The 10,420-nt window shown below is 65.2% G+C and overlaps 3 protein-coding genes across 5 annotated transcripts; 2 read left to right on the top strand and 1 right to left on the bottom strand.

Moving 5' to 3' along the window:
• Positions 1-1,065: 1,065 nt before the first annotated feature.
• RNF208 (ring finger protein 208) lies at positions 1,066-4,174 on the bottom strand. Of its 2 annotated transcripts, none has more exons than XM_033238421.1 (2): positions 2,810-4,174; positions 1,066-2,559 (listed from the first exon to the last, which is right to left on the bottom strand). In XM_033238421.1, the coding sequence occupies exon 2, from the start codon at positions 2,029-2,031 to the stop codon at positions 1,246-1,248; it is 786 nt and encodes a 261-aa protein (XP_033094312.1). In that variant the 5' UTR covers positions 2,032-2,559; positions 2,810-4,174; the 3' UTR covers positions 1,066-1,245. The 2 variants fall into 2 exon arrangements, with proteins under 2 accessions (XP_033094312.1, XP_033094311.1); XM_033238420.1 differs by having other exon boundaries at positions 2,078-2,559.
• Positions 4,175-5,368: 1,194 nt separating this feature from the next.
• Positions 5,369-7,046, top strand: CYSRT1 (cysteine rich tail 1). The gene is made up of 2 exons (XM_033238419.1): positions 5,369-5,978; positions 6,360-7,046. Exon 2 carries the CDS (start codon positions 6,368-6,370, stop codon positions 6,800-6,802), a length of 435 nt encoding a protein of 144 aa, XP_033094310.1. The 5' UTR covers positions 5,369-5,978; positions 6,360-6,367; the 3' UTR covers positions 6,803-7,046.
• Positions 7,047-7,146: 100 nt separating this feature from the next.
• RNF224 (ring finger protein 224) lies at positions 7,147-10,393 on the top strand. 2 transcript variants are annotated; one of them, XM_033238417.1, is made up of 2 exons: positions 7,147-8,503; positions 9,396-10,393. In XM_033238417.1, the coding sequence occupies exons 1-2, from the start codon at positions 7,827-7,829 to the stop codon at positions 9,853-9,855; spliced, it is 1,137 nt and encodes a 378-aa protein (XP_033094308.1). In that variant the 5' UTR covers positions 7,147-7,826; the 3' UTR covers positions 9,856-10,393. The 2 variants fall into 2 exon arrangements, with proteins under 2 accessions (XP_033094308.1, XP_033094309.1); XM_033238418.1 differs by lacking the exon at positions 7,147-8,503 and having other exon boundaries at positions 8,680-10,393.
• Positions 10,394-10,420: the final 27 nt, after the last annotated feature.

Raw genomic sequence — 10,420 nt, 5'->3', positions numbered from 1 at the left:
TGGCACGATTTCTGCTCACTGCAACCTCCACCTCCTGAGTTCAAGCAATTCTCTTGCCTCACCCTCCTGAATAGCTGGAATTACAGGCATGCGCTACCACACCTGGCTAATTTTTTTTTTTTTTTTTTTTTTTTTTTTTTTTGAGACGGAGTCTCGCTCTGCCGCCCAGGCTGGAGTACTGTGGCCAGATCTCAGCTCACTGCAAGCTCCGCCTCCCAGGTTCACGCCATTCTCCTGCCTCAGCCTCCCGAGTAGCTGGGACTACAGGCGCTCGCCACCTCGCCTGGCTAATTTTTTTGTATTTTTTAGTAGAGACGGGGTTTCACCGTGTTAGCCAGGATGGTCTCGATCTCCTGACCTCGTGATCCGCCCGTCTCGGCCTCCCAAAGTGCTGGGATTACAGGCTTGAGCCACCACGCCCGGCCAATTTTTTTGTATTTTTAGTAGAGAAGAGGTTTCACCACGTTGGCCAGCCTCGTGTTGAACTCCTGACCTCAGGTGATCCATCCGCCTCGACCTACCCAAGTGCTGGGATTACAGGCGTGAGACACCACACCCAGCCTGGGGCAGGCTCTTCCTCACACACAGGTGGTCCAGGTGCCAGACAGGAAGTGCTGAGTCCTTCTTCCCCTACCACCCTCTCAGCCAGTCTTTGTCCCTAACCCCTGCACAGATGCCCATAGACAGATGCCCCTTACAACCTTGGAAGACCCAGGTGGGTGCTCAGGGCCAGGTGGATGCCAGGAGGGAAATCAACTGAATTGTCCCCCACATGGGCACCCCCACACCATTGAAAATGTCCTCTCCGCCCAGCTGGGGTGGCTTTTTGTGCACCCGCCACACAGCCCCACCAGGCACACACAAGCAGCCCACTGTACATGTGGGGGTTTGCACCCACGCTCACAGCCCAGCTCAGCCCCTACGGCGCAGAGCAGGCCCACCCTGAGCAGTGCTGGGCCTCTATCTGGAAGCTCCAAGCTGGGTCCTGTCTGGATTGCAGCCCTGGGTACCCACCATAGGCCTAGGCCTGAGCACAGCCAACAGGAGCAAGCTTCAGTCCAGGGAACAGGTGCAAACTTTGGCAAAGAGTTTTAATGGCAAAGTTGGCTGCAGCGACAATGCCACTCGGGGTGGGGCCAGAAGCCATGGTGGGGAAGGAAGGGTCAGCGGGCGGCAGGGCAGGGCTGGGTCCCTGAAGAAGCGGCGAGTGAGGCTCAGCGGGCAGTGGCGGGCGGGCAGGCACTACTACATGATGGAGCAGGCGGACAGTGGGTTCCGCACGTGGCAGGTGCACGCGGCCCCACAGTACTGCCGGAAGGTCTGGTAGCAGCTGCCCTCGGGCTCAGCCCCCCACTGACCCCCGGATGGGGCTGTCAGCGCCTCCGGCGGCAGGCGGCTCAGGATGGATGTGTTGACAGCCAGCGCGGCGAGGCCGTAGTCGGTGAAGAGCACAGTCTCGCGGCGGCAGGTGGGGCAAGAGATGAACTTGTACTTGGGGCAGGACTCGTAGAGAATCTGCAGGCACTGCTCACACACAGAGTGCAGGCAGGACAGCACACGGGGCCGCCGCTGGGTGACGTTGTAGGTGTGCCCACAGGTGGGGCACTCCAGGGGCTCGCCTGCCGCTGCCGAAGAAGCCGCCGAGGCCGAGGGGCCGGGCCGAATCACGTACTGATTCACAATGACCTCATCCTCTGGGGCCACGCGGGGAAAGCCCAGCTCTGTGCTTCCCTTACGGGGCCGCCGCGGCAGCGGCGGGGTATGGGGTGCCCCTTCCAAGGCAGGCATGTCCCCCCCACATGCCTGGTTGACAATGATCTCTGTGTCTGAGGGCCAGGCACGCTTGGGTGCCAGAGTTGGGGTGGGCCGGGGAGCAGGCGGGAAGCAGGGGGCAGCCGGTAGCTCAGGGAACTTTTCAGGGTGGACAATCTTCATGGCCTCCATCTTGAGGATGACATGGGGGCCCTTCAGGCAGGACATGAGGAGGCCCGGCCAGCCACTGCCCGCCTCGGGCCCGGGGTCAGAGGGCATCCGGCTGTCTCCAGTCAGACTGGATGTTCGGGTGGGTGGGGGCGTTGTGTGGGGCTGGGGGGCAGGTGACGGGGCAGCATCCTGGTCCCGCCAGGCCTGAGGGAGCCCCCGGCCAGCCCGTGGACTCCTACTAGGGGCAGCCGGCGAGAGTTGGGGGCGCAGGGCCCCCCCCAGTGGCCACAGTGGCTTCTCTGGTCCAGTCCTGGGAGAGGAGGAAGGGGTGGGGGAGGGGGAGGCAGGCGGGGGCAGGGGGGTGTGGGAGGCTGCCCTGGGCTGGGGGTCTGGCCCAGGGTCTCACCCAGGGTCTCTGGCTGCTGAGGCTGGCGAGGGGGTGCGGGGGGGGCTCCCCCTGTAGCCGAGGTCAGCAGGCCGCGGGCCGGGACATCGGGGCAGGCAGGGGCTGGGTGGGCCCCATGGCTCCAGGACAGGGCGCCCAGGGAAGGCAGCTAGCCGAAGCGCTGGCTGCAGGAGGACCCGGGCGGCAGGCTCCGCGGCAGGAGCAGAAGCGAGGCCTGGGCCAGGCCTGAGCTGCAGGTGAGAGACGGCGTGAGGGCAGTGCTCGGGCTATCTTCACCCTAGCCCTCGCCGGGCACAAAGGACCGGGCGCCCGACCTCTGACCCTGACCTCAGTCGTGGGATCCCGACCTCCGCGGGCCTTGGAACCCAACCCCCTCCCCGGTCCCCGCCTCCAAGGCCAGACGCACCTTCCCGAGGGCCGACCCCCATCGCGTGGGGAGGGGCGCTGAGTCCGCCCCCGGCCCCCGCCCCCTGCGCTCACCTGCCCCAGCCTGGCGTCCCAGCCGCGCGCCGCCGCCGCAGAGGTTGTCTCAAAGGCAGGCCCGGACGCGGCGCCCGCGTCTCGGCCTGGCAGCTTGGGGGGCTCCGGCGGCTCCCGCGGCGGCCGCAGCGACCTCAGGCGATGGCAGGGCCCGGGCGGCACCGAGGGGCGCGGGCGCGGGCGCGGGGCGCGGGTTTCGTCGCGGCAGCGGCGGCGGCAGGTGCGTGCGGAGCGTGGCGCGCTCTGCGGCGGAGGCGCGGGGACCGCAGTGCGCGCGGCGCCCGCCCGCGCCCGCAGCGCCACCCCCCGTCTGGGGACCCGCGCGGGGTCTGCGGGGCGGGGCCAGCCTCCCGGCCGCCCCTCGGTCCGCTCCCGGCGTCGCCCTCGCCGGCGGACTGCGTGGGGGGCAGGACCCCCGCGTCTCCCCCAGTTCTCTCCAGGCTGACCCTGGGTCCTGGTCAAGCCTCCCGCCTCCAAATTCAGGAGGGGAATCCGGCTGTTCTCCTCCCTCACACTAGGAGGCCTCAGGACGCTGGAGGGAGAGGGAGGGGACCTGCGCGGTGGATCCCAGGGGAGCTGGTTCCAGGGCCCACCGGTGCCTGCTCCCGCCCCCCGCCCCATGGGAAGTCCCCGAGTCCTCCAGCTCCGCCCATGCCCGGTGCCGCAGCTCAGAGAGGGTGCTGTGACCCTAAGGGGCAAGAGCGGGGCGGGCGGAGCGGGTCAGAGGGCCAACGCCGGTGGACGGATGGGTCCGGTGGGAGTGCGCGAAGGACAGGCTGGCAGCCCAGTGCGGGGCGCAGGCGGCCCTGAGGACCGCACCTGCCCAGACAGGGTGGCCTCCCGCACTCCAGCGCGCAGGCCCGGGGCTTCCCTGCCCTCCTGGGTCCGCCTTCTGTCTGTGGAGCCCTCGGGCTTGCTGGTCACCGTGGGGCAGCGGACCAGGGCTTCGAGGGCCTCCGCTGCCACGCTGTGACCAGCTCTGGCCCCGCACCTGGCCCTGAACAGCCTGGCCTCCTTCAGCTCCTCTCTCCGCTGGACTGGCCAGGCCGCACCTGCTCTAGGCAGAGCCCCAGGGCCTGCAGAGTGCTGAGCTCAGAGGGGACGGTGCCCGTGGTGCAGGAGCTCGCGTGGGCCAAACAGGCTGGAGGAGCGGCCCTGCCCATAGGGTCTGGCTTGGCCCCTCCGTGGGGCTTCGGGCTAGTGTCACTCAGAAGAGCAATAGGGAGAGCTGTGCGGGTGACAGGGGCGCTGCTGGAGGAGTCCTTACGCTGGCAAGATGGCGGGGCAACTGAGGCAGCCTGGGCCTGGAGAGGGCCGGGAGCTGCCGCAGGATCTGCTCGCCGACCCGGCGCGCGCCCGAGGAAGCACCAGGCCACAGGTCCCGCCCCCTCCGCGAGACCCCGCCCCGTAAGGATGAGGCCCCGCCCCATCACGAGGCTCCGCCCCCCCAGGCCCGGACCTTTCAGCTCCGCTGTTCAGAGCTGGGGAACCCCAAGCCAAGTCTTGGTCACATCCGAACCGGGTCTTTCGGGAAACCCTGGAGCGCGGAGGCTTCTGGGAAATAAAATTTCCACGGCTTGCCCTGCCTTGTTAGCGCATGCGCCATAGGCGCCACGCAAGGGGCAGGCAGAGCAGGGGGCGGGGCTTCCGGCGCCTGCGCAGTGGACCTCCGTCTCCGGCCTCTTAAGTTTTGGGTCCCCAGGAGCACCCAGTTCTCCCCAAATCGGGGCCGGATTGCCTGAACTCATGTCCCGACCGGTCTGACTGGCCCCACACAGGCCACGTCTGACTGGACGCCGCCCTTCCTGGTGCTCCCCTGGGCCCCAAGGCATGGGTCGCCCCCGCGGCACTCCCCGGTGCCCGCTGCACCCCTGCCTGCGCCGGTGCTCGGCTGGATGCGGGGGGCCCAGGGTGGGGACGCTGGGGGGACGCGTGTGGCCCCCACGCCCGCCAGCCAGAGAGTAACTGCAGTTTGAGAAATGAGCTAAAAACGTCAGTAGTGTTTAAAGCCCGTGTCATTGATTGTAAGATAAGACCTGTGACAAAACGTGCAAATCAAACACTTTTTATTAGTGAAAAAAGCAGAAAAGCCACTGGGCACGGTGGCTCACGCCTGGAATCCAGCACTTTGGGAGGTGGAGTTTGAGATCAGCCTAGGCAACATAGTGAGACCTACGTCCTAAGTCTCTATGAAGAATCCGCCGGCCCGGTGGTGTACCTGTAGTCCTTCCAACTACTCAGGAGGCCGAGGTGGGAGGATCACTACAGCCCAGGAGGTTGAGGCCACAGTGAGCCAGATCATGCCACTGCACCTCAGCCTGGATGGAAAAGTGACACCCTGTCTCAAACAAACAAAAATTGGCCGGGCGCGGTGGCTCACGTCTGTAATCCCAGCACTTTGGGAGGCCGAGGCAGGCAGATCACCTGAGGTCAGGAGTTTGAGACTATCCTGGCCAACATGATGAAACCCTGTTTCTACTAAAAATACAAAAAATTAGCCAGGCGTGGTGGTGGGTGCCTGTAATCCCAGCTACTCGGGAGGCTGAAGCAGGAAAATCACTTGAACCCAGGAGGCAGAGGTTGCAGTGAGCCAAGATCACGCCACCGCACTGCAGCCTGGGCAACAGAGCAAGACTCCATCTCAAAAAATAAAATAAAAAAAGCAGAAAGCCTCCAAGAGCCTAAGGCTCTCAAACATCTTGGTGTCTGCTAAGTAGAGGCTCAGAGACTTAGAGGCCCTGCCTCAGCTGGGGCTTTGAGATGTGTGAGCAATGGCTGGGGACTGCAGGTCTGGGAATCTGAGGGCCTCACCCCACTTCCTTTCCAGAGCCATGACCTCAGGCTCACCTCCTGCCCTCCTCTCTGGCAAGTTGCAGATGCCCTTTAGGGCCCCGGCCATGCCCCGGATGTGAGGGTCTGAGTCACCAGTTTGGCAGTGCCCCTCAAAGCCCAGGCCTGGGCTGCCGCCCACCTGAGGACAAGGAGTGGGCCAGCTGCTGTGCTCCAGTTGCTGAGGCCTCTTGGGATCTTGGGAACCCCATCTCTGAGCCCCGCCCCACTGCCCCGCCCCTCCCAAGGAGGGAAAAGGCAGCTGCCAGTCGCTCAACTCAGGCACTGGGACCTAGAGCTCAGAAGACCAAGAGGACAGACTGCCACGCTGTCACCACAGGTGAGCCCTCAGCCGCCGGGACTGCCCTGAACGCAGGGGCACTGCAGGGTCAGCCCCCTTCTCTCCCATCTCTCAGCCTCCGCCTGCCATTCCCAGCTCCATCCCAGGACCAGTGCCGCCAGGGGAGGGGGAGGATCCCTGGCAGGGGTGGCAGCTGGGAGACACCGGCCCTTGCTGCTCACTGACACTTGGCTCACCCCGATGACACTAGCCTCGCACACACGTTTGGAGGTGACAGCACCCCAGGCACTGATGCCTTGGGGATGCTGGCCTAGGGCAAGGCATGCTGCTCCTGGGTGGGGGCTTTCTTGGGCCGCAGGCTCGTGGGCAGCCTCCCACTCCGCTGAGTCCGTATCTGTCTTCTCTGCCCACCCCCTGCAGGCTGGACCATGGACCCCCAAGAGATGGTCGTCAAGAACCCATATGCCCACATCACCATCCCCCGGGCTCACCTGCGGCCTGACCTGGGGCAGCAGTTAGAAGTGGCTTCCTCCTGTTCCTCATCCTCAGAGATGCAGCCGCTGCCAGTGGGGCCCTGTGCCCCGGGGCCAACCCGCCTCGTGCAGCCGACTGAGGTCCCAGGGCCCAAGGGCATCAAGGGTGACCAGAGGGCTGCCCCCATCCAGAACCATCAGGCCTGGCAGCAGCCTGGCAACCCCTACAACAGCAGTCAGCGCCCGGCCGGACTGACCTATGCCGGCCCTCCGCCTGTGGGGCGTGGCGATGACATCGCCCACCACTGCTGCTGCTGCCCCTGCTGCCGCTGCTGCCACTGTCCCCCTTTCTGCCGCTGCCACAGTTGCTGCTGCTGTGTCATCTCCTAGCCCAGCCCACCCTGCCGGGACCAGGACCCAGGCCTCAGTAAAGGTGACTCAGGCAGTGCCCGGACATTCGGGGTGGCTGTTGTCATGGGCGTCAGCCCCTTCCCACCAGGGACTGGGGCACAGACCCACCAGGAAGGTGGCCGCTCAGCCCGAGCTCCTGAAACGAATCCCAGGCCCTGGCTGGAGAGGGACACTCCTGATTATCTTAAGGTCCAGGCAATAAAGCAGGGTGATCTTCCTCCCAGCAACTCTTCCTTGCTGCAGGCTCCTTTGGGAGGGGGTTGTAGCTGGACACAAGGAATCTGCCCCTTTATGCAGGCCCGAGGACACATACACACACAGCCACTGTGGACATTGCGGGGACAGGGATGCCACTGCCTCATGACATCCACACTCTCCCCTGGCCTGCAAGTCCCGGCTCTGTCCAGAGGCTGCATGGGGGCTTGCAGTGTGTCCACGGCCCTGGCTGAGCCAGGTCTGGATGTGAGCTGACTTGCGCTCCCTGGGGCCGAGGCTGAGACTGAGCTGGCTGGGGTCAGTCCATGGGTCGGACAGCAGGAGGCTGCAGCGCACAGAACTGGGGGGACCCCACGAAAGGCCTCCAAGAGGAGGAGCGTGTTGGCAGGAGGGTGGTGGGTGCGGCACAGGTGCTGCAGGTTTCAGGGAGTGGAAGGTCAGGACAGGAGAGCCCAGACAGCCAGGACCACACCCTGCCCACTGGTGATTCACCTCCCAACCTTGGCTGGGATGTTTTTCTAGTTTCCCAGGAAATATCTAATTCCTGCACACCTGCTGTCCTGCCTCGGGGCCTGGGCTTCCAGGAGGAGGTGGCCTGGACCAGGCCTTGAGGACGAGGCAGGAGGAGGCTGGGGCCATGGGTTCTGGGCCGTCTCCTGGTCTGTCTGAGCAGGGCGGGGGCCTCTCTGGAGTTGAGCACGAGGCGCTAGGCTGCTCTGCACAGGTACTGCCTCACCACTGTAGGCCAGGATGCCAGGCAGGGAGTGAGTGTTGAGGCCAGCTTAGGATGCCCTGGTGTTCCAGGCAGGGCAGAGACAAGGGGAGGAGGCGGCAGCCGAGCTGGCCACGCAGGACAGACGGGTCCTCACGCCGTGCCAGCCCTTCCCTGACGCATGGTGACCGGCCCCACAGCAGGGCAGGGCAGGCATGTGGCATGCAGAGGTCTCCAGGCGTGGGACGGATGGGTCACTGCCCGGATCCTGTGCCAGGACTTAGCATGCCAGGCTCCCCGCCTTGTCCCGTTGCTGGCCCCCACCAGAGGGTGACCACACCCAGGCCAGCCACGGGAACCTGTCTGACCAGTCCTGGGGGCAGACTGCCAAGAAGGTGGGCAGGGGTGAGGAGGGGCCGTTTGCTTCCACCCAGCGGGGCTATGAGTGGTCCTGTGATCCTGCCCACCCGTTCCAACCCTTCTTGGTCCCCCAACTCTGCTCTGCCTGCGGTCCGGTGTGGACACACTGATCGCACCTCCTGGAACCTGGGCCCCCCGTGGTGGCCTGGAGGCTGCAGACGGGCAGAGCAGCCGGGAGCTGCCCACCAAGGAGGCGTCTGGAGCTGTCTGGGGTCCCCGACTGGGAGCCAGGATCCCCAGACACGGAGCGGGGATGCCCAGACACGGAGCTGGTGCGCCACCTGGAGGCCATGTGGACTGGTGCAGCCCCCTGCCGTCCGGTGGGCACTAAGGTGAGGTTGAGAAGCCAGCCACACAGATCCACAGACAAACAGAGCGGCAAAGTCTGCAGAGGGCTCTGAGCCAGCAGGGAACCCTGGCAGGCTTCCTAGAGGAGGAGATGTGAGCACAGGCCAAGGCAGGAAAACATTCCAGTATGGGGTGGAGGTTAAGGGAAGGGGAGGGTAAGGGTGAGGGAGGAAAGGGGAAGGGAGTGAGAGGGTAAGGAAGGGGGAGGGGAGGAGGAGAGGAGGGGTGAGGGAGGTTTTGAGCGTGAGGAAGGGTGTGAGCATGGGGAGAAGGCCTGAGAGTGGGGGAATGGACCGCAAGGTCAGCCTGGATGAGGTGTTAGCAGAAGCTGGCTGGGTCTGGACAGGAGAGGGTGGGCAGGGGGCAGAGGGGCACCTTATCTCTTGCAAGTGGCGGTGCCGTTAGATCTAGTTTCAAGGCTTTGTGGCTGAAACGGGAGCCCACGCCCGCCACAGCTGGCCACCTGCCTCTCTCCTGACTCCCATGCAAGGCCAGTAATGCAACCCAGGAGAAAGCCGCAGGGCGCCCTGGGTCCCCACCCCCTTCTCCGGCCACCCTGTGGCTTTGCATAGCCGCCCAGCAGAGCCCACGCAGGTAAGAGGCCTGGGCTCAGGTTGGCTGGGAGGGTGGGGGCCCAGGGCTGGGCCAGGGGGGTCCTGCGGGAACAGGAGCCTGCCCGGCTGGTGCCCACATGAACCAGAGGTGCGCAGACCCTGGTGTCTGCCTGTGCCTTGGTGTCACCCTCCCTCCCAGGTCTGCATGCACCAGCCCCACAGACCCAGCGCCTGACTTCTGGGGTGGGCTCCTGGGGCCAGCACCCCATGCAGGCAGACGGTCCCTGAGGTGGGATGTCCACTGCTGGCTTCCCTCTGGCAGGATGCTGCAGCCAGAGGGGCCCCAGGCCTTGGAGGAGGGGGGCCCCAGCAGGACAGACTGCACCATCTGCTGCTCAGCCTATGACCTCTCCGGGCACCTGCCCCGCCGCCTCTACTGCGGACACACCTTCTGCCAGGCGTGTGTGCGGCGACTGGACGCCCCAGCACTCGAGCAGCGCTGGATCCCCTGTCCGCAGTGCCGCCAGAGCACGCCCACGCCTCGTGGAGGGGTGCCCATGCTGGACCTGGATCTGGCTGCTTTCCTGGCGGTCAAGGCTGAGCGGGAGCCGGCAAGACTGGAACCCCTACCCCTCACCTCCCTCAAAGGCAGCAGCATCACTCAGCAGCCAGCTGGACTGTGCCCTGCCCTGAGTCCCCAGACCCACTTCCCCCTACCCAGATACTGCTGCTGGGGCTGTGGCAGCCTCTGCTGTCCACCCCTAGGCAGCCCTGAGGTCTGAACTCTGCCCATTCCCACCCCTGCAGGGGAAATGCCTGCCTTGGAACCCCGACCATGCACCATCATGGGCTCAGCCCACTCAGAACAACCTGGCAGTAGTGTCCTGTACGCAGCTCCGTGGGGCCCAGCAAGGTGGTGTCATCCCAGGCCACAGCCTAAGGTTGGGGGCTGGGAGGTTCCGCAGGAGGCTAGTGACCTCCCACCTGTCCTGGCCACAATTACCAGACCCCAGACTAGCCCGACCGGGTGTGCCTGGTGAGGACACTGCTGACTGAGTGGGTGGCAAGCCCGGCTTGGGCCTAGATGCAGCGCAAAGGATGGCTCCCAAGAGGATGCAAAGGCCAGTCCCGGAGGCCTGGGCTGCAGGCTGGAGGGGCAGGGCCGATCCAGCTATGCCTTGCAGGCTGCCCAGAGCAGGTCTCCCTTCTCCCACAGACATCCCCAGGGTGTACCAGGAGGGTGGCAAGACCACTTCCTTCCTCCCTGCCCTGCACGGCAGCCCTGTGAATTCACCCACTCAACAAAGCTCATGGACTTCCCACTGTGTGTCAGGCGCAGTTCCGGGA

Source organism: Trachypithecus francoisi, unplaced genomic scaffold, assembly GCF_009764315.1.
Source record: "Trachypithecus francoisi isolate TF-2019V2 unplaced genomic scaffold, Tfra_2.0 Lachesis_group16, whole genome shotgun sequence".
NCBI classification, from domain to species: Eukaryota; Metazoa; Chordata; class Mammalia; order Primates; family Cercopithecidae; genus Trachypithecus; species Trachypithecus francoisi.
The sequence above is the reverse complement of the archived record's forward strand: the minus strand, read 5'-3'. Positions and strand labels throughout refer to the sequence as shown.

Coding starts and splice junctions, on each gene's coding strand:
- RNF208 (XM_033238420.1), bottom strand. CDS start 3,430: ATGGGGCGGGGGGCGGGAGCAGGCACCGGTGGGCCCTGGAACCAGCTC. Junction 2,560..2,809: donor GGGACGCCAGGCTGGGGCAG/GTGAGCGCAGGG, acceptor TCTCACCTGCAG/CTCAGGCCTGGCCCAGGCCT.
- CYSRT1 (XM_033238419.1), top strand. CDS start 6,368: ATGGACCCCCAAGAGATGGTCGTCAAGAACCCATATGCCCACATCACC.
- RNF224 (XM_033238417.1), top strand. CDS start 7,827: ATGCCCTGGTGTTCCAGGCAGGGCAGAGACAAGGGGAGGAGGCGGCAG. Junction 8,504..9,395: donor GCCGTCCGGTGGGCACTAAG/GTGAGGTTGAGA, acceptor TCCCTCTGGCAG/GATGCTGCAGCCAGAGGGGC.